This window comes from Pollachius pollachius (genome assembly GCF_949987615.1).
Source record: "Pollachius pollachius genome assembly, chromosome: 3".
Taxonomy (NCBI): domain Eukaryota; kingdom Metazoa; phylum Chordata; class Actinopteri; order Gadiformes; family Gadidae; genus Pollachius; species Pollachius pollachius.
This window is the reverse complement of record NC_136936.1, coordinates 739,205-761,704: the sequence shown is the minus strand read 5'-3', so window position 1 is coordinate 761,704 and position 22,500 is coordinate 739,205. Positions and strand designations below refer to the sequence as shown.

At 55.2% G+C, this 22,500-nt stretch overlaps 1 protein-coding gene across 1 annotated transcript in view; it reads left to right on the top strand.

Moving 5' to 3' along the window:
• Positions 1-22,500, top strand: part of prkd2 (protein kinase D2) — a 38,188-nt gene that overhangs the window by 6,309 nt on the left and 9,379 nt on the right. Inside the window, 9 exon segments of the mRNA XM_079731516.1 lie at positions 11,951-12,089; positions 16,000-16,131; positions 17,051-17,268; positions 17,928-18,111; positions 18,757-18,828; positions 18,959-18,976; positions 19,182-19,341; positions 19,724-19,835; positions 21,863-21,940. Coding sequence (XP_079587642.1) covers positions 11,951-12,089; positions 16,000-16,131; positions 17,051-17,268; positions 17,928-18,111; positions 18,757-18,828; positions 18,959-18,976; positions 19,182-19,341; positions 19,724-19,835; positions 21,863-21,940 — 1,113 coding nt within the window.

Genomic DNA, 22,500 nt, shown 5'->3' with positions numbered 1-22,500 from the left:
TTTGTGTTGTTGGTGTTTGTGTTGTTTTTGCCTGAGTTGTTTGTGCCAGGCGGGGGCGGAGTCTCTTTGTTGTGGATGTGGCGCGGGTCTGAATGGGCGCAGTGAGGCCGTCTGGGTGGGGTGACCTGATTGATATCGTTGCCCTCCTCCGGCGGCTGGAGGTCAGGCTGAACACACTGCAGATTAACACCCAGGCCTTATCAGCTCCGCTGGGGCAGGTGGACGCACGGCAAGGGTCTGCTCCCCAAACCACATGAGCCACATGCGGTTTGTTTCAAAGTGGGGGAGGGAAAAAATAGGTTTAACACTTGAATACACGTCGTGTATCGCACGCCCTTTCTCTCCCTCGCTCTCCCTGGGGTGATTTGCATGCTAGCTGTGTTTGGATGGCGGCCCGGTGCTTCCTGACCCAACGGTCTGGGCCCAGCGGAGCGGAGCGGTGCCTCCACGCAACATTTGACTAAGGAGTCCAGAGCCGACGCGGAGCGGCAGGGAGGGGACGGAGGGCCAGTGGGGTGGAGGGGTCTGTGGGGGAGGGGGTCTGTAGGGGAGGGGGTCTGTAGGGGAGGGGGTCTGTAGGGGAGGGGGGGGTCCGATGCCGTCCTATGATCAGAGTCTGTGTCGGGGATCAGTCAGGCTGCTGGTCTCTCTGTTCTCTGGTCTCTCTGTTCTCTGGTCTCTCCATGGTTGTTTTCTGCGTGAGGAGTGGAGATCTTCTCCCATCCCTGCTCCCACATTCCTGCCTGGTGCAGGACAGGAGACCTTCTGATTCTAATCCTGTGATTAGCTCTGAACCGCTAATCCAAAGGGGCTGAGCGCCGCTCAGGGCGGCACCACGCCGACCCTCAGAGGAGGGGACACACACACACACACACACACACACACACACACACACACACACACACACACACACAGGCTCGCACACACACACACACACACAGGCTCGCACACACACACACACACGGCAACTGTTGCAGATCTCTGTACACCAGTCACACAAATCAACCTCACAGAAGGAACTGGTGTGACTGCTGTCCAGGGTTAGTGTGGGGCTGTTCCTCAGGGGTTAGTGTGGGGCTGTTCTCCAGGGGTTAGTGGGGGGCTGTTCCTCAGGGGTTAGTGTGGGGCTGTTCCTCAGGGGTTAGTGTGGGGCTGTTCCTCAGGGGTTAGTGTGGGGCTGTTCCTCAGGGGTTAGTGTGGGGCTGTTCCTCAGGGGTTAGTGTGGGGCTGTTCTCCAGGGGTTAGTGGGGGGCTGTTCCTCAGGGGTTAGTGTGGGGCTGTTCTCCAGGGGTTAGTGTGGGGCTGTTCCTCAGGGGTTAGTGTGGGGCTGTTCCTCAGGGGTTAGTGTGGGGCTGTTCCTCAGGGGTTAGTGTGGGGCTGTTCCTCAGGGGTTAGTGTGGGGCTGTTCCTCAGGGGTTAGTGTGGGGCTGTTCCTCAGGGGTTAGTGTGGGGCTGTTCCTCAGGGGTTAGTGGGGGGCTGTTCCTCAGGGGTTAGTGTGGGGCTGTTCCTCAGGGGTTAGTGTGGGGCTGTTCCTCAGGGGTTAGTGTGGGGCTGTTCCTCAGGGGTTAGTGTGGGGCTGTTCCTCAGGGGTTAGTGTGGGGCTGTTCCTCAGGGGTTAGTGTGGGGCTGTTCCTCAGGGGTTAGTGTGAGGCTGTTCCTCAGGGGTTAGTGTGAGGCTGTTCCTCAGGGGTTAGTGTGGGGCTGTTCCTCAGGGGTTTGTGTGGGGCTGTTCCTCAGGGGTTAGTGTGGGGCTGTTCCTCAGGGGTTAGTGTGAGGCTGTTCCTCAGGGGTTAGTGTGGGGCTGTTCCTCAGGGGTTTGTGTGGGGCTGTTCCTCAGGGGTTAGTGTGGGGCTGTTCTCCAGGGGTTAGTGTGGGGCTGATCCTCAGGGGTTAGTGTGGGGCTGTTCCTCAGGGGTTAGTGTGGGGCTGTTCCTCAGGGGTTAGTGTGGGGCTGATCCTCAGGGGTTAGTGTGGGGCTGATCCTCAGGGGTTAGTGGGAGGCTGTTCTCCAGAGCAGATCAAGCCGGGCAGGAAGTGAAAAAGTAAAAGCCATAGAGCATCCGGTCAATTTTCAAAATAAAACACAATACTCAGCTCATGTAGCCTATCACAACTACACATCAACATTACGCCATGACCGGTGGCACCAGGTCAGCAGACTAACCCCCCACACTAACCCCTCACACTAACCCCTCACACTAACCCCTCACACTAACCCCTCACACTAACCCCTCACACTAACCCCCCACACTAACCCCTCACACTAACCCCCCACACTAACCCCCCACACTAACCCCTCACACTAACCCCTCACACTAACCCCTCACACTAACCCCTCACACTAACCCCTCACACTAACCCCTCACGCTAACCCCTCACACTAACCCCTCACACTAACCCCCCACACTAACCCCTCACACTAACCCCCCACACTAACCCCCCACACTAACCCCTCACACTAACCCCTCACACTAACCCCTCACACTAACCCCCCACACTAACCCCTCACACTAACCCCTCACACTAACCCCTCAGTGTGAGGGGTTAGTGTGAGGGGTTAGTGTGGGGGGTTAGTGTGAGGGGTTAGTGTGATTAGTGTGATGTCGTGATGTGAAACAGAAGCTGAGGCCGGCTGCAGCCTGAGGGAACAGCTTACTGTACTCTGGATACAGCATGTCACTAGACACAACCTATTTCTCCTGCTCTCTGTAGTAGTACACACACACGCACACACACACACACGTACACACACAAAATCAAACACACATACATACATGCACACACACACTGACACGAGCAACCAAACACACGCACACTAACACGCACACACACACACGAGGGCTGTGTGTGTGTGTGTGTGTGTGTGTGTGAAGGCTGCATGTGTTTCACTTTTCCCACACTGCTGCTGGCTCACCAATCGATTGCGGTGAGAAATCAACTCTTGAATAAGATGAAAGTCTCCATTGTTGTGACCTTCAAAGCTCCTTTATGTAGTTTCCGCCGTGCCTCTCTCTCTCTCTCTCTCTCTCGCTCTCTCTCTGTCGCTCTCTCTCTTTCTCTCTTTCTCTCTGTCACTCTCCTCCTTCTCCGCTCTTTCCACTCGTCTGTATTCGGCTCCTTTCTCCCAGACCTGCATTACTTCTTAATGGAGGGCCCCTCTCTCTCCCCCTCTCTCCCCCCCCCCCCCCCCCTCGCTCTCTCTCTCCCCCTCGCCTTATCGCCCATGAATGGACCGTTCAATGGATCGGATAGGCTTACCTTCCAACGAGCCAGGGGGGAGTAGGGGGAGGAGGGAGGGAGGAGGGAGAGGGAGGAGGGAGGTTTGGGAGCTGGAGGGAGGCTGCAGGCAGGGCTGACAGAGCCCAGAGGAGAGCAGTGGTGCGAGGCAGCAGCTTTATACCCGGAGCCCCGGTTGTTTTCAGGCCTCTCATGTTTCCTCCTCCTGAAACCTACAGCTCCGGTACACATACACACACACTAGGCACACACAGGAACACACACACACACACACACACACACACATACTAGGCACACACACACACCACACGCACACTAGGAACACACACACAATGCAACAGTACAGACTCACTAGGCACACCACACACACCGCAAGCATACACAATCACTAGGCACACAGACACACATGCACGCAGGCACACACCAACCCACACATACAGACACGCCCAGGCATGCAGACACACATGTGCGCAGGCACACACACAACCACACACACACACAGACACGCACACACATGCAGACACACATCCTCACGGCTCTTAAAAACAACCCTCTCTGAGCCACAGCGCGGCTCTATGGTCGCTGGGGTCATGTTTTCATCCACGTTTCCCAGCAAGAGCGCGACGGCAGGGAATGAACCGGCACGGAGGAGGCATGGCAGCCTCTGTTTACTACGCTGGTTGCCACGGCTACCCCATGAGAGACGTCATTGGCCTGCCAATCGAAGGGTTTGACGGTCTATGAACATCCAACCCGATCATTCCCCTTGAGTAACCCTTTTGTAAAACACGGCCTTCCTGTAGGAATCCTTTTTTCTGCGGGTGATACAGACGTCTTGTTCTGCGTGTCTAGGGCATCTAGCGGGGTCAGAGGTTTACGCCCGGCCCACTGCTCTGTGTCGTGCGTCCCGTGTGAGGGGGAGTTGTGCGTATGGAGGTGGCTGCGTGGAGAGAGAGAGAGAGTCTGGGTGTTCCAGTCCTCCCCAGTCCTTCAGGTTTACAGAGGTATTCCTGGTATGCAGAAGACAGCCGGTCAAGATTTCTGCCAGAGAAGCCATTCCACACGGCTGGGCGACGAAGCGCTATCATGGTACGGGTTCAGCTGCCTTTTGCCCCCCAGGCCTGCTCCACATCCCCCCTCTGGGGTCTTCTGCCCTGGCTTCAGGCTCCATCGCAGGCTGTCAGGCCTGGGAGACACCAGCAGGGTGTCAAGCCTGGGAGACACCAGCAGGCTGTCAGGCTTGGGAGACACCAGCGGGCTGTCAGGCCTGGGAGACACCAGCAGGCTGTCAGGCCTGGGAGACACCAGCAGGCTGCAGGTTCTGGGAGAGACCAGCAGGGTGTCAGGCCTGGGAGACACCAGCAGGCTGTCAGGCCAGGGTGACACCAGCAGGCTGCAGGTTCTGGGAGAGACCAGCAGGGCGTCAGGTCTGGGAGACACCAGCAGGGTGTCAGGCCTGGGAGACACCAGCAGGCTGCAGGTTCTGCGAGAGACCAGCAGGCTGCAGGTTCTGGGAGAGACCAGCAGGTTCTGGGTGCATGAAGAGCTCTGTGCAGAGTAGCGTTTGGAACACTGAACTAAAGTCTGTGTATTCAGTTCATTTCCTGTTTTCGGTTTTGCTGATGTGTTGCATTTCAAAGAAATGGCCTTATATATATATATATATTAATACGAATTCACCCCAATCAGGCACCTGCCAATTTTACCCTCTCACAGTTTGGTGCACATTGTATCAGTGGTCCTACACCGGCTTAGAGAGCGTGGTTCCTGTTGCAACCGGCACAACTGTGTGAGTGTGTGTTTGCGTGTGTGTGTGTGTGTGTGTGAGAGAGTGTGTGTTTGTTTGTTTGTCTGTCTGTGTGTGTCTGTGTGTGTGCGTGTGCCCGTATGTATGTGTGAGATTAGCAGTGGAGTCGCTAGGGAATGGTGTTTTGACAGAAACAGGAAGGCAAGAGCAGAAACCATTTAACATCAAAACTCCACCGGAATGAGCCTCATGTCAGTACTTAACCAGCTAACCAGCCGCTAACCAGCTGCTAACCAGCCGCTAACCAGCCGCTAACCAGCCGCTATCCATTAACTAACCAGCCGCTCGCCAGCAGCTCACCTCCTCCCAACAGCTCATACGTTTGTTTCCACTCATCTGGCGTGTCTCTGCGTGTGTGGTGACGGATAGGCGGATAGGCCGGATAGGCCGGGGCATTGGCCCCGCAGGGAGGGGGCGGGGCCCGCAGGGAGGGGGCGGGGCCCGCAGGGAGGGGGCGGGGGGGCGCCGGCGTTCTCCTCCGTTACCGTGTGACATCACGTCGTGTGACATCACAGGGTGTGACATTAATGTTGTGTGTTAGTGTGTTTAACGGTGTGTGGTACACTGTGTTTAACGTTGTGCGGTACAGTGTGTTTAACGTTGTGTGGTACACTGTGTTTAACGTTGTGCGGTACAGTGTGTCTAACGTTGTGTGGTACAGTGTGTTTAACGGTGTGCAGTACAGTGTGGTAACGGTGTGTGGTACAGTGTGTTTAACGTTGTGTGGTACGGTGTGTTAACGGTGTGTGTCTGAAGGCTACAGTGTGTTTAACGTTGTGTGTTACAGTGTGTTTAACGGTGTGTGGTACAGTGTGTTTAACGTTGTGTGTTACAGTGTGTTTAACGGTGTGTGGTACAGTGTGTTTAACGTTGTGTGTTACAGTGTGTTTAACGGTGTGTGTTACAGTGTGTTTAACGGTGTGTATCAGCGGGGGCAGTGTGTCCTCAGGTTCCCGTTGTGATGAGTGGTTTCTACACACAGAACCATGTCGGGTTGTCAGACCCCCGGCCCCTGACGACCGCCTCTGTGAAGGCTCCCTGATCCGTGGCTGCTGATCAGCGTTGCTATGGGTTACTAATCAGTAGAGAGAGAGAGAGAGAGAGAGAGAGAGAGAGAGACATAGACTGCTTCTGCTTTTTTAACCAACCTCACTTCCCTTCTAGTAGCTGAGAAAAGCACACGCAACTAGATAACTGCAGACTCACATGCATGCGCACTCGATCCATGAAGCAGGGGGCCTCATGAGGACGAAGCCCTCAGTAGATAGAGCCTGGTGCTGGGGTCCGCTGTCTCCACTGGGTTCCACTGGGGTCCGTACACACACACCAGGATCACAGGCCAACGTGCACGCACACACACACCAGGATCACAGGCCAATGTGCACGCACACACACCAGGATCACAGGCCAACGTGCACGCACGCACACCAGGATCACAGGCCAACGTGCACGCACGCACACACCGGGATCACAGGCCAACGTGCACGCACACACACACCAGGATCACAGGCCAACGTGCACGCACACACCCCAGGATCACAGGCCAACGTGCACGCACGCACACACCGGGATCACAGGCCAACGTGCACGCACACACACACCAGGATCACAGGCCAACGTGCACGCACACACACCAGGATCACAGGCCAACGTGCACGCACACACACACCAGGATCACAGGCCAACGTGCACGCACACACCCCAGGATCACAGGCCAACGTGCACGCACGCAGACACCGGGATCACAGGCCAACGTGCACGCACACACACACCAGGATCACAGGCCAACGTGCACGCACACACACACCGGGATCACAGGCCAACGTGTACGCACACACACACACCTGCGTACCTGGGTGCAGGTGAAAGGCATCACATGACCGGAGGGCAAGGCGTGGGGGGGAGGGCCGGGGGGAGGGAGGGTTGGGGCGTCTAAACAACGTACTCTGGCTCCAGTTTCACTTTAATGAGGTTTACTCCATGACACCAAACCTTATGAGGAGACCTGCTTGTGTGTGTGTGTGTGTGCTTGTGTGCGTGTATGTGTGTGTGTGTGTATGCGCAAGCAGCCTTCGATGTTTGTTGTTTGTTTGTTGCCCCAGAGTGTTTTGTGGGAGAGAAGGGAGGGTGAACGACAGTTCATCACCATGATGTTCTTTTTGCACAGTGAAGAACTAATATCTAGTGCATGCATTGATGTTTCACATGGGAAACAAAGTCTGCTGCTGGGAGGCACTGGGAGGCACTGGGAGGCACTGGTAAGCACTGGGAGGCACTGGTACAACCAGGCTAGAGTGAGTCTCAGGCCCCGTCCACACGGAGCCGAAACGGGCGAAAACGATCCGGTTTCGATTTATGCGGTTCAGGAATATCTCCGTAAAGACGGAGTCATTGCGAAACCGCATCGATCTGTAGAAACGCTGTAGTACACATTCCAGGTCCATAAGGGGCGCTGCTTCTGCTACAGAAATCCAGAAAAAAAGAAAAAAAGAAAAAGAAGAGGCGAGCATGCCGTCTGGACGGTCGGCAGAAACGCACAAGACTTATGCGGTTTCACCAAAAAATCTTCTCTGTGTGCACGGGGCCTCAGACTGGTGGGAAAAAGAAAGAGCATGCTCTGTGGGTGCCTACAGGAACACGCAGCGCTACGCTAGCTACAGGAACACCTAGCGCTACGCTAGCTACAGGAACAGGCTTCAGCGCTACACTAGCTAAAGGAACAGGCTTTAGCCCGGCGCTAGCAACAGGAACACATAGCGCTACGCTAGCTGCAGAAACAGGCATCAGCGCTACGCTAGCTACAGAAACACGTAGCGCTAGCTACAGGACAGGCTTTTAGCCCGGCGCTAGCTACAGGAACACCCTTTAGCCTGGCGCTAGCTACAAGAAAAGCCAATAGCCCGCGCTAGCTACAGGAAAAGGCTTTAGCCCGCCACTAGTTGCAGGAACAGGCTTCAGCGCTACGCTAGCTACAGGAACACCCTTTAGCCTGGCGCTAGCTACAGGAAAAGCCTTTAGCCCGCCACTAGCTGCAGGAACAGGCTTCAGCGCTACGCTAGCTACAGGAACAGGCTTTAGCCCGCAACTAGCTGCAGGAACAGGCTTTAGCCTGGCGCTAGCTACAGGAAAAGGCTTTAGCCCGCCACTAGTTGCAGGAACAGGCTTCAGCGCTACGCTAGCTACAGGAACAGGCTTTTAGCCCGGCGCTAGCTACAGGAACATGCAGGCCTTTCTGTTCAAACAGGCGGTAAACACACACTTAGAGTATCCAAAGGGAAGTCAACATTGGGTGGTGTGGCGCGGCCGTGCGTCAACACGCCCCGGGGTCAGAGACCAGCGGGAAGGAGGAGGCGGCTTCAGTTAGTCTGTGTGGCGTCATGGAGACGGCTGTTGGGCTCCTGTGAGAGAGCCTTCCCGCCCTTTACTTTCACCTAAAACTGGAAAAGCCAGATAGAGGGGGAGGGAGGGAGGGAGTTTGAGAGAGCAACAGAGAGACAGAGAGAAAGAGGGAGAGAGAGCAACAGAGAGACAGACAGACAGAGAGAGGGAGAGAGAGAGAGAGTCTATTCTGTGGTCGCTCACCGCCTGTGGTTTGGAGAGTGTTTGTGTCTCCGGGGGCGTTGTGGCCGACACCATAATGGCCGCTCGCTCTACTGCGTCTGTTGTCAGGGAGCTGTAGACTGGGAGGAGAGGGAGCTGTAGACTGGGAGGAGTGGGAGCTGTATACTGGGAGGAGAGGGAGGTGTAGACTGGGAGGAGGGGGGAGGGAGGTGTAGACTGGGAGGAGGGGGGAGGGAGGTGTAGACTGGGAGGAGTGGGAGCTGTAGACTGGGAGGAGAGGGAGGTGTAGACTGGGAGGAGGGGGGAGGGAGCGGCCGCTGAGTGGCTCTGGAGACTCAGGGCTTGATCGCCCATGTGGCTTCGGAAAGAGTAATTTCTCTCTCTCTCTCTCTCCCTCCCCCTCTCTCTCTCTTTCTCTCTCCCCCACCCTACTCTCTCTCTCACCCCCCCTCTCTCTCTCCCTCTCTCTCTCTCTCCCCCACTCTCTCCCCCCCCCCCCCCCCTCTCTCGCCCCCAGTGTCTTGTTGGGTCTGAGCGAGGACTCTGAGGGGGGGCACAGCTCTGAGCCTCTTGGGGACAGCAGCAGCTCTGAGCCTCTTGGGGACAGCAGCAGCTCTGAGCCTCTTGGGGACAGCAGCAGCTCTGAGCCTCTTGGGGACAGCAGCAGGTCTGAGCCTCTTGGGGACAGCAGCAGGTCTGAGTCTCTTGGGGACAGCAGCAGCTCTGAGCCTCTTGGGGACAGCAGCAGCAGCTCTGAGCCTCTTGGGGACAGCAGCTCTGAGTCTCTTGGGGACAGCAGCAGCAGGTCTGAGCCTCTTGGGGACAGCAGCAGCTCTGAGCCTCTTGGGGACAGCAGCAGCAGCTCTGAGCCTCTTGGGGACAGCAGCTCTGAGTCTCTTGGGGACAGCAGCAGCAGGTCTGAGCCTCTTGGGGACAGCAGCAGGTCTGAGTCTCTTGGGGACAGCAGCAGGTCTGAGCCTCTTGGGGACAGCAGCAGCAGGTCTGAGCCTCTTGGGGACAGCAGCAGGTCTGAGCCTCTTGGGGACAGCAGCAGGTCTGAGTCTCTTGGGGACAGCAGCAGCTCTGAGCCTCTTGGGGACAGCAGCAGCTCTGAGTCTCTTGGGGACAGCAGCAGGTCTGAGCCTCTTGGGGACAGCAGCAGCAGCTCTGAGTCTCTTGGGGACAGCAGCAGGTCTGAGCCTCTTGGGGACAGCAGCAGGTCTGAGCCTCTTGGGGACAGCAGCAGCAGGTCTGAGCCTCTTGGGGACAGCAGCAGCAGGTCTGAGCCTCTTGGGGACAGCAGCAGCAGGTCTGAGCCTCTTGGGGACAGCAGCAGCAGGTCTGAGTGAAGGTTCTTCTGTCGGTTCTTCATTGTGTTCGTCTGCAGCATTATGGGTTCTAAACCTGTCAGGATGGGCCAGGTGGGGTCTGTGTCAGATCAGGGGCCGTGGGGGCCTGTCTGTCTGCCAGGGGCCAGTTGGGGTCTGTCTGTCTGTCAGGCTAGGGGCCGTGGGGGTCTGTCTGTCTGCCAGGGGCCCCCGTGTGGCTGTAGTCAGTGTTACATCCTAGGTTGTGGTCCCTCTCGGTCGGTGGGCTGTAGCCTTGTGGGGGTGGGACGCTCTGAGCTTCTTGGCAGCAACAAAAGCCGCCCAAAGCTCCCATGTGTGGACATCGTCTGTGGGGAACTGTGTGTGTGTGTGTGTGACACATTTGTGTATGTGTGTGTGTGTGTGACATGTGTTTGTGTCTGTGTGTGTGACGTGTGTGTGTGTGAGACGTGTGTGATGTGTGTGTGTGTGATGTGTGTGTGTGTGGTGCATTGCTGGGCGCGGGATTAAAAAGTCTGAGAATAAAACAGCGTGTGTTGTGTTGTGTTGTGTTGTAAGGTGGGTCTGCTGGAGCCCTGTTAGGGCGTATACATTCTTGTGTGTAAATGTGTCATCCCCCCCCCCCCACAATAACATACAATGTGTGTGTGTCTCTCTGCCTGTCTGTATCTGTGTTTGTTACACTAGCCTAAATATTTGTGTGTTTGTATGTGTCTCTTTCCCACTGTCTCTCTCTTAGTGTCTCTCCCTCTGTTGTATGTGTGTCTCTCTTCTGCCCCTCCCCTGTCCTTCTCTCTCTCTCTCTCTGTCTCTGTCTCTGTCTCTCTCTCTCTCTCTCTGTCTCTCTGTCTCTCTCTCTCTCTGTCTCTCTCTGTCTCTCTGTCTCTCTCTCTGTCTCTCTCTCTCTCTCTCTCTCTCTCTCTCAATTCAATTCAAAAAAGCTTTATTGGCATGACTATTGGTAAACCAAACAGTGTTGCCAGAGCATTACAGTATTACAAATATTACATATAATAACAATAGAGAACGTCAGAACAATATGTACATATATCAACCTGTAACAATATAACATAACATACAGATATACATATGAACATATAGAAAAGAATTAATGAAATGAAAAGCTACATAAAACGCATTATAGGTTACTAATAGTCAGTAATCAATCAAACAGTGAGGCCTGGTGTAGAATGTCATCCTCTCATTTTGTGGCAAGCTGAAATAAACTGTCCTGCGAGGACGGAGCTCTCTTTTCTGTCTCCCATTAATATTTGTAGTTGGTCTACAAACCTCTCTCTCTCTCTCTCTGTCTCTCTCTCTCTCTGTCTCTCTCTCTCTCTCTCTGCCTCTCTCTCTCTCTCTCTCTCTCTCTCTCTGCCTCTCTCTCTCCCTCTCTCTCTCTCTCTCTCTCTCTCTCTCTCTCTCTCTCTCTCTCTCTCTCTCTGGTGTCCTGTGTTGCGTGGCCACTGGAGTACAGCAGACAGTATTAACTATTTAGCAGGGAAGCAGGATTCCCCCTGACTAGCTGACTGACTGACTGACTGCCGGATCCTATCGCTCATCATCTCTGCAGGCTTACATGGAAACACCTGTTTGTGTGTGCGTGTGTGTACGTGTGTGTGTGTGTGTGTGTGTGAGTGTGTGTGTGTGTGTGTGTGTGTGTGTATGTGTGTGTGTGTGAGGGTGTGTGTATGTTTGAGCATCGAGAGCTGAAACATTTTGAGGTAGTGTTCACTTGCTTCCATATAAGGTTGTGATTGGTTGTTGTATATGTGTTCTGTTGAAACGAGAGGAAGAGATTGAGAGTTTGTGTTTATCAGGATCCACCTTCGCTGCTTTGCTCATCATAGAGAGCACACACACATTCATAGCAAACCAATAACAGTATGGTGCAATGCAAGGCCTTTCCCAGCCCCCCCCCAGAGTAGCCTGGAGGACCTGGGTAGCACGGGGAAGCAGGTGATAAAACATGTCTGACATGCAGCCTATCTGTTCCTTTCTCTTTGTCTCTTGTAGTTTCCTGAGTGCGGTTTCTACGGCATCTACGACAAGATCTTGTTGTTCAAACATGACACGACCACTCACAACATCCTGCAGCTGGTCAAGGCAGCCAGCGACATTCAGGAGGGAGAGCTGGTCGAGGTGGTGCTCTCTGGTGGGTCTCCTCTTCTCTCTTCGTCCTCTCCTCTCTCCCATCCTCTCCTCCTCTCCTCTCCTCCTCACTTTTCCTTCTCCTCCCCTCCGCTCCCCACCTCTCCTCTCTCTCCTCCCGACCCTACAGGAGGGGAGGGGCTGTAAAAGCCCTCCTCCTGTCCAGCGTTTCCTGTGTTTTACAGGCTGCTGTCTCCCTCCCTCCCTAACGTTCTCCCTCCTGTTCTCCCTCCCTAACGTTCTCCCTCCTGTTCTCCCTCCCTCCCTAACGTTCTCCCTCCTGTTCTCCCTCCCTCCCTAACGTTCTCCCTCCTGTTCTCCCTCCCTCCCTAACGTTCTCCCTCCTGTTCTCCCTCCCTAACGTTCTCCCTCCTGTTCTCCCTCCCTCCCTAACGTTCTCCCTCCTGTTCTCCCTCCCTCCCTAACGTTCTCCTTCCTGTTCTCCCTCCCTCCCTAACGTTCTCCCTCCTGTCCTCCCTCCCTCCCTAACGTTCTCCCTCCTGTTCTCCCTCCCTCCCTAACGTTCTCCCTCCTGTTCTCCCTTCCTAACGTTCTCCCTCCTGTTCTCCCTCCCTCCCTAACGTTCTCCCTCCTGTTCTCCCTCCCTCCCTAACGTTCTCCCTCCTGTTCTCCCTCCCTCCCTAACGTTCTCCCTCCTGTTCTCCCTCCCTCCCTAACGTTCTCCCTCCTGTCCTCCCTCCCTCCCTAAAGTTCTCCCTCCTGTTCTCCCTCCCTCCCTAACGTTCTCCCTCCTGTCCTCCCTCCCTCCCTAACGCTCTCCCTCCTGTTCTCCCTCCCTCCCTAACGTTCTCCCTCCTGTCCTCCCTCCCTCCCTAACGTTCTCCCTCCTGTTCTCCCTCCCTAACGTTCTCCCTCCTGTTCTCCCTCCCTCCCTAATGTTCTCCCTCCTGTTCTCCCTCCCTCCCTAACGTTCTCCCTCCTGTTCTCCCTCCCTCCCTAACGTTCTCCCTCCTGTTCTCCCTCCCTCCCTAACGTTCTCCCTCCTGTTCTCCCTCCCTCCCTAACGTTCTCCCTCCTGTTCTCCCTCCCTCCCTAACGTTCTCCCTCCTGTTCTCCCTCCCTCCCTAACGTTCTCCCTCCTGTTCTCCCTCCCTCCCTAACGTTCTCCCTCCTGTCCTCCCTCCCTCCCTAACGTTCTCCCTCCTGTTCTCCCTCCCTCCCTAACGTTCTCCCTCCTGTTCTCCCTCCCTCCCTAACGTTCTCCCTCCTGTCCTCCCTCCCTCCCTAAAGGTCTCCCTCCTGTTCTCCCTCCCTCCCTAACGTTCTCCCTCCTGTCCTCCCTCCCTCCCTAACGCTCTCCCTCCTGTTCTCCCTCCCTCCCTAACGTTCTCCCTCCTGTCCTCCCTCCCTCCCTAACGTTCTCCCTCCTGTTCTCCCTCCCTAACGTTCTCCCTCCTGTTCTCCCTCCCTCCCTAACGTTCTCCCTCCTGTTCTCCCTCCCTCCCTAACGTTCTCCCTCCTGTTCTCCCTCCCTCCCTAACGTTCTCCCTCCTGTTCTCCCTCCCTCCCTAACGTTCTCCCTCCTGTTCTCCCTCCCTCCCTAACGTTCTCCCTCCTGTTCTCCCTCCCTCCCTAACGTTCTCCCTCCTGTCCTCCCTCCCTTCCTAAAGTTCTCCCTCCTGTTCACCCTCCCTCCCTAACGTTCTCCCTCCTGTCCTCCCTCCCTCCCTAACGTTCTCCCTCCTGTTCTCCCTCCCTAACGTTCTCCCTCCTGTTCTCCCTCCCTCCCTAACGTTCTCCCTCCTGTTCTCCCTCCCTCCCTAACGTTCTCCCTCCTGTTCTCCCTCCCTCCCTAACGTTCTCCCTCCTGTCCTCCCTCCCTCCCTAACGTTCTCCCTCCTGTTCTCCCTCCCTAACGTTCTCCCTCCTGTTCTCCCTCCCTCCCTAACGTTCTCCCTCCTGTTCTCCCTCCCTCCCTAACGTTCTCCCTCCTGTCCTCCCTCCCTCCCTAACGTTCTCCCTCCTGTTCTCCCTCCCTAACGTTCTCCCTCCTGTTTTCCCTCCCTCCCTAACGTTCTCCCTCCTGTTCTCCCTCCCTCCCTAACGTTCTCCCTCCTGTTCTCCCTCCCTCCCTAACGTTCTCCCTCCTGTCCTCCCTCCCTCCCTAAAGTTCTCCCTCCTGTTCTCCCTCCCTCCCTAACGTTCTCCCTCCTGTCCTCCCTCCCTCCCTAACGCTCTCCCTCCTGTTCTCCCTCCCTCCCTAACGCTCTCCCTCCTGTTCTCCCTCCCTCCCTAACGTTCTCCCTCCTGTTCTCCCTCCCTAACGTTCTCCCTCCTGTTCTCCCTCCCTCCCTAACGTTCTCCCTCCTGTTCTCCCTCCCTCCCTAACGTTCTCCCTCCTGTTCTCCCTCCCTCCCTAACGTTCTCCCTCCTGTTCTCCCTCCCTCCCTAACGTTCTCCCTCCTGTTCTCCCTCCCTCCCTAACGTTCTCCCTCCTGTTCTCCCTCCCTCCCTAACGTTCTCCCTCCTGTTCTCCCTCCCTCCCTAACGTTCTCCCTCCTGTTCTCCCTCCCTCCCTAACGTTCTCCCTCCTGTTCTCCCTCCCTCCCTAACGTTCTCCCTCCTGTTCTCCCTCCCTCCCTAACGTTCTCCCTCCTGTTCTCCCTCCCTCCCTAACGTTCTCCCTCCTGTTCTCCCTCCCTAACGTTCTCCCTCCTGTTCTCCCTCCCTCCCTAACGTTCTCCCTCCTGTTCTCCTTCCCTCCCTAACGTTCTCCCTCCTGTCCTCCCTCCCTCCCTAACGTTCTCCCTCCTGTTCTCCTTCCCTCCCTAACGTTCTCCCTCCTGTTCTCCCTCCCTCCCTAACGTTCTCCCTCCTGTCCTCCCTCCCTCCCTAAAGTTCTCCCTCCTGTTCTCCCTCCCTCCCTAACGTTCTCCCTCCTGTCCTCCCTCCCTCCCTAACGCTCTCCCTCCTGTTCTCCCTCCCTCCCTAACGCTCTCCCTCCTGTTCTCCCTCCCTCCCTAACGTTCTCCCTCCTGTTCTCCCTCCCTAACGTTCTCCCTCCTGTTCTCCCTCCCTCCCTAACGTTCTCCCTCCTGTTCTCCCTCCCTCCCTAACGTTCTCCCTCCTGTTCTCCCTCCCTAACGTTCTCCCTCCTGTTCTCCCTCCCTCCCTAACGTTCTCCCTCCTGTTCTCCCTCCCTCCCTAACGTTCTCCCTCCTGTTCTCCCTCCCTCCCTAACGTTCTCCCTCCTGTTCTCCCTCCCTCCCTAACGTTCTCCCTCCTGTTCTCCCTCCCTCCCTAACGTTCTCCCTCCTGTTCTCCCTCCCTCCCTGACGTTCTCCCTCCTGTTCTCCCTCCCTCCCTAACGTTCTCCCTCCTGTTCTCCCTCCCTCCCTAACGTTCTCCCTCCTGTTCTCCCTCCCTAACGTTCTCCCTCCTGTTCTCCCTCCCTAACGTTCTCCCTCCTGTTCTCCCTCCCTCCCTAACGTTCTCCCTCCTGTTCTCCCTCCCTAACGTTCTCCCTCCTGTTCTCCCTCCCTCCCTAACGTTCTCCCTCCTGTTCTCCCTCCCTCCCTAACGTTCTCCCTCCTGTTCTCCCTCCCTCCCTAACGTTCTCCCTCCTGTTCTCCCTCCCTCCCTAACGTTCTCCCTCCTGTTCTCCCTCCCTCCCTAACGTTCTCCCTCCTGTTCTCCCTCCCTAACGTTCTCCCTCCTGTTCTCGCTCCCTCCCTAACATTCTCCCTCCTGTTCTCCCTCCCTCCCTAACGTTCTCCCTCCTGTTCTCCCTCCCTCCCTAACGTTCTCCCTCCTGTTCTCCCTCCCTCCCTAACGTTCTCCCTCCTGTTCTCCCTCCCTCCCTAACGTTCTCCCTCCTGTTCTCCCTCCCTCCCTAACGTTCTCCCTCCTGTTCTCCCTCCCTCCCTAACGTTCTCCCTCCTGTTCTCTCTCAGCCGCCGCCACCTTCGAGGACTTCCAGATCCGACCACATGCGCTGAACGTTCACTCGTACCGCGCGCCGGCCTTCTGCGACCACTGCGGGGAGATGCTGTTTGGCCTGGTGAGACAGGGGCTGAAGTGTGACGGTGAGGAACCTAGAACCAACACCAGAACAACACCGGAACCAACACTAGAACAACACCAGAACCAACACTAGAACAACACTAGAAATACTAGACCAATACTAGAACAACACTAGAACCAACACCAGAACAACACTAGAACCAACACTAGAACAACACTAGAAATAATAGAACACCACTAGAACAACAATATAAACACTAGAACAACACTAGAACAACATTAGAAATACTAGACCAAATACTAGAACAACACTAGAACAACACTGTAAACACTAGAACAACACTAGTACAACACTAGAAATACTAGTGCAATATTAGAACAACACTAGAACAACACTAGAACAACACTAGAAATACTAGAGCAATACTAGAACAACACTAGAACAACACTAGAGCAATACTAGAACAATAATATAACAAACACTAGAACAACACTATAAACACTGGAACAACACTAACATTACTAGAACCACACTAGAACAACACTATCAATATTAAAACAACACTAGAACAACAATATCAACACTAGAACAACACTGGAACCACGCTAGTACCACCACTAGTACCCAGTGACCCAGTGACCCTACCTTCTCTGATGGGTTAGGGGTCCAGGCGCCCCCTGCTGGCTGCAGGCTGAACACACTTACCTATTGAAGGACCTCTCCCCCTGCTGTCCTCCTTTCCTGTGGCGCCCCCTGCTGGCTGCAGGCTGAACACACTAACCTATTGAAGGACCTCTCCCCTCTGCTGCCCCCTGCAGGCTGAACACACTAACCTATTGAAGGACCTCTCCCCTCTGCTGCCCCCTGCAGGCTGAACACACTAACCTAATGAAGGACCTCTTCCCTCTGCTGCCCCCTGCAGGCTGACAGTGAACACACTAACCTATTGAAGGACCTCTCCCCTCTGCTGCCCCCTGCAGGCTGCGGGCTGAACTACCACAAGCGCTGCGCCTTCAGCATCCCCAACAACTGCAGCGGGGCCCGTAAGCGCCGTCTGTCCACCACCTCTCTGACCAGCAGCCAGTCGCTGCGGCTCAGCGCCAGCGAGTCCCTGAGCAGCGTGGCCACGGCCTCCACCACCTCAACCACCTCCACCACCTCCGAGGAGGCCAGCCTGGTCCGCTCACACACCCAGATGGTAGGACACCCGCCGGAGCCTTCCGACCGCACTCTGGTTATTGAGCTCATTATAACTTCATTCAATCACTGGGTTAGTAGTTAAATATTGTATATAATATATAATATCTCACTGCTCTATAATAGCAGGCCTGTCAGACAAGTTACTCCGGCAAACTGGGTCAACGGCAAGATGGAGATAGCGGCCCTCCCAGCCGAGACGTTATGTCTAAAGACTACACTTTTTTCCTAAACTTTTATTTATTTTTAAATATTGCTCCCCTCCTTGATTATCCCGCAATGTCTTGCGATATTGATGCCCCCCCCACCCCCCTTCCCCGCTTACGACTGTTTTAACGTCCCCCCCCGTCGACAAACTCTCCCAGGTCAGACCACTCTCTATAGACGGGTGAAATTGCTTGCACATTATGGATTGGGGTTTCCACATTATAACTATGGGACGATAGCAAACTCTAGTGTATATGATATACCTTCTCTCCTGAGTGCGTCTCCTCTGTGGTTGTTCTACACCTGGACCGTGTTCACCTTCTGACTGATTCTATGACCGGGACTCAACAGACATCAGCCCCACCCCCTCTCTGACCTCTGACCTTCCTCCTCTCTCTCTCTGACCTCTGACCTTCCTCCTCTCTCTCTCTGACCTCTGTCTATCGTCCCCAGCCTCGCACGCCCAGCGAGGCTCGGCGCTTCTACACGGGCCGGCCGGTCCACCTGGACAAGATGCTGATGAGCAAGGTGAAGGTCCCTCACACCTTCACCGTGCACTCGTACACACGGCCAACCGTGTGCCAGTACTGCAAGAGGCTGCTCAGAGGGCTCTTCAGACAGGGCCTGCAGTGCAAAGGTGAGCGGGAGGGGGGGGGTGTCTGTGGGGGTGAGAGAGTGACTGTGTGGGGGGAGAGTGCAAGGATAGTGAGCGAGTGTGAGTTCACTACTGTGTTACCTCACTAGTGTTAGCTCACTACTGTGTTAGCTCACTCCTGTGTTAGCTCACTCCTGTGTTAGCTCACTAGTGTGTTACCTCACTCCTGTGTTAGCTCACTACTGTGTTACCTCACTACTGTGTTAGCTCAGTAGTGTGTTAGCTCACTAGTGTGTTAGCTCACTAGTGTGTTAGCTCACTACTGTGTTAGCTCACTAGTGTGTTAGCTCACTAGTGTGTTAGCTCACTACTGTGTTAGCTCACTAGTGTGTTAGCTCACTACTGTGTTAGCTCACTCCTGTGTTAGCTCACTACTGTGTTAGCTCAGTAGTGTGTTAGCTCACTACTGTGTTAGCTCACTACTGTGTTAGCTCACTACTGTGTTAGCTCAGTAGTGTGTTAGCTCACTAGTGTGTTAGCTCACTAGTGTGTTAGCTCACTCCTGTGTTAGCTCACTAGTGTGTTAGCTCACTACTGTGTTTGCTCAGTACTGTGTAAGCTCACTACTGTGTTAGCAGTTAGCTTCACCTATCTGAATTTCACATTGGTTTTGTTGGGATGTTTCAGATTGTAAGTTCAACTGCCACAAGCGCTGTGCGTACAAAGTGCCCAACGACTGCCTGGGGGAGACAGCTGGAGGTACGTCCGCTGTCGCCTTCATCGTTATCATACGGCCTGATCAGAGAGTTAACCTCTGGCTTTAAAACAACTGAACCATGAGATCAGGATTCGTGGTGATTAACCTGACGTCTCTCCCTTCTCTCCCCAGAGAACCGAGGGAACAGTGGTGAGTCTCCAGCGTTCCAATGTGAACCGGCCTTTCAGGAGGTTCTTCTCATCATGAGTCATGGACTCAAAACCACCTCACCTTCAAGTCATTTAAACGTTGATTCAATTTAATTAAATCGATATTTTATAATGTAGTCGAAACAATCAAAGTGACAATACCAGTGAAAGTGCCCAGTAGGTCTCCCTCTCTGTCCCCCCCCTAGACACGCTGAGCCCCAGCGTGGACACAGAGGTCCCCATGGAGTACAGCAGCAGCTACGACTGCTCCGACAAGCTCTCCATGGACGACTCGGACGAGGTCTGCAGCATCCCGGGGTCCTTCTCCCCCGAGAGCAACCAGGGTGGGGTCAGAGGAGACCAGAGGTACTCACACACACTCACACAGACACACACACACACGCACACACTCACACACACTCACACACATACACACTCACACACTCACACATACACTCACACTCACTCACACACTCACACACTCTCACACTCACACTTACACACTCACACACACTCACACACTCACACACACACACATACAGACATGTACACACGCACGCACGCACGCACGCACGCACACACACACACACACACACAAACTCACCATACAGACATGTACAGACACACATACACACACATGTAAACACACGCACGCATGTACACGCACACAAACATAGACACACACACACACACAGACACACACCCATGCAGAAACCTGAAGGCCCACACTGACCTCCTGCCCCCCCAGCGTCTACATCCCGCTGATGCGGGTGGTGCAGTCGGTGAGGCAGACCGCCCGGCGCTCCTCCACCTCCATCAAGGAGGGCTGGATGGTACACTACAGCAACAAGGACACCCTGGTAACTACAGCCCCCCCAGCACCACCCAACACCACCCAGACCGCTAGCACCACCCAGACCCCAGCACCACCCAGACCCCAACACCACCCAACACCACCCAGACCCCCAGCACCACCCAACACCACCCAGACGCCAGCACCACCCAGACCCCAACACCACCCAGACCCCAACACCACCCAACACCATTCAGACCCCCAACACCACCCAGACCCCCAACACCACCCAGCACCACCCAGACCCCAACACCACCCAGACCCCAACACCACCCAACACCACCCAGACCGCCAACACCACCTAGACCCCAACACCACCCAACACCACCCAGACCCCAACACCACCCAGACCGCTAACCCCCCAGCACCACCCAGACCCCAACACCACCCAGACCCCAACACCACCCAACACCACCCAGACGCCAGCACCACCCAGACCCCAACACCACCCAGACCCCAACACCACCCAACACCATTCAGACCCCCAACACCACCCAGACCCCCAACACCACCCAGCACCACCCAGACCCCAACACCACCCAGACCCCAACACCACCCAACACCACCCAGACCGCCAACACCACCCAGACCCCAACACCCCCCAACACCACCCAGACCCCAACACCACCCAGACCGCCCTGACCCATAACACCTTCAACGCAAACCAGATCCACCTCATCCTCCTCTCAGTTCCATGTACAGAATGTGACCCGACACCGTCAGCACTAGACACCGTCAGCACTAGACACCGTCAGCACTAAACACCGTCGGCACTAAACACCGTCACCACTAAACACCGTCAGCACTAGACACCGTCACCACTAGACACCGTCAGCACTAGACACCGTCACCACTAGACACCATCAGCACTAGACACCGTCACCACTAGACACCGTCAGCACTAAACACCGTCAGCACTAGACACCGTCACCACTAAACACCGTCAGCACTAGACACCGTCAGCACTAGACACCGTCACCACTAGACACCGTCAGCACTAGACACCGTCACCACTAAACACCGTCAGCACTAGACACCGTCACCACTAGACACCGTCACCACTAAACACCGTCACCACTAGACACCGTCAGCACTAGACACCGTCACCGCTAGACACCGTCACCACTAAACACCGTCACCACTATACACCGTCAGCACTAGACACCGTCACCACTAGACACCTTCAGCACTAGACACCGTCACCACTAGACACCGTCACCACTAGACACCGTCACCACTAGACACCGTCACCACTAGACACCGTCACCACTAGACACCGTCAGCACTAGACACCGTCAGCACTAGCGTCTTCATTTGGTGCATGAAGAAGGAATAGGGCGGGCTAATCTAGTGATCAGACTGTCTGTATCTTAGAGACTTTTATATTGTATATTGGTTTCCTGTGACCTTGATAATTGTTTTGCTTTCTCTCTGCTCTCTGATTTCTGACAAATTCACAATTTAGTGTGTGTCTGTCTTGCAAGTGGGGCACTTTGTGTGAGTTGTGTGTTGAATGACGCTTTGGGGAAAACGGCAGGTACATTCTGACTAAAAGCTTGCCATCTTTTCCTCTCGCTCTCTCTCGCTGTCTCGCTCACACTTTCTCTCGCTCTCTCTTTCTCTTTCTCCTTTTCTCTCTCTTTCTTTCATCTTATTCAAGTGTGCTGTCGACATGATCTCATTCTGAATGTACTTTTGACTGTGGTTCTCCGTGACGCTTTCATCTTCTGCTGCCACTAATTTTCCATCTCTCTCTCTCTCTCTCTCTCTCCGTTTTTCCCACTTCCCATTTCTTCCTTTCCTCTTCCAGTTTGTACTCAGCCTGCAGCCTTCAGCCTGCAGCGTCCTCTTGCCCTAATCGCCACCTCCTAAAATGAGTCCCAATAGTCGCGTGGACCGCTAAACCCTGATAATCCATAACCCCCCTGTTGCTCCTTCCCCCTCCCTCCCTTCCTCCTCCTCCTTCCTCCTCCCTCCTCCTCCCTCATCCTCCCTCCCTCCCTCCTCCAACCTAATCCTCCACCCCAATCTCAGAGAAAAAGGCACTTCTGGCGTCTGGACTGTAAGTGCATCATCCTGTTCCAGAACAACACCTCAAACAAATACTACAAGGCAAGTGTCTCTGGATCTCTGTTACTGTTCTGCTCTGTTCTGGGGTCAGGGGTCAGACCCTGGGTTCTCTGGGGTCAGGGGTCAGACCCAGGGTTCTCTGGGGTCAGGGGTCAGACCCAGGGTTCTCTGGGGTCAGGGGTCAGACCCTGGGTTCTCTGGGGTCAGGGGTCAGACCCAGGGTTCTCTGGGGTCAGGGGTCAGACCCTGGGTTCTCTGGGGTCAGGGGTCAGACCCTGGGTTCTCTGGGGTCAGGGGTCAGACCCTGGGTTCTCTGGGGTCAGGGGTCAGACCCTGGGTTCTCTGGGGTCAGGGGTCAGACCCTGGGTTCTCTGGGGTCAGGGGTCAGACCCAGGGTTCTCTGGGTTCAGGGGTCAGACCCTGGGTTCTCTGGGGTCAGGGGTCAGATCCAGGGTTCTCTGGGGTCAGGGGTCAGACCCAGGGTTCAGGTGTTGTTACTGTTCTGGGGTCAGGGGTCAGACCCAGGGTTCAGGTGTTGTTACTGTTCTGGGGTCAGGGGTCAGACCCAGGGTTCTCTGGGGTCAGGGGTCAGACCCTGCGTT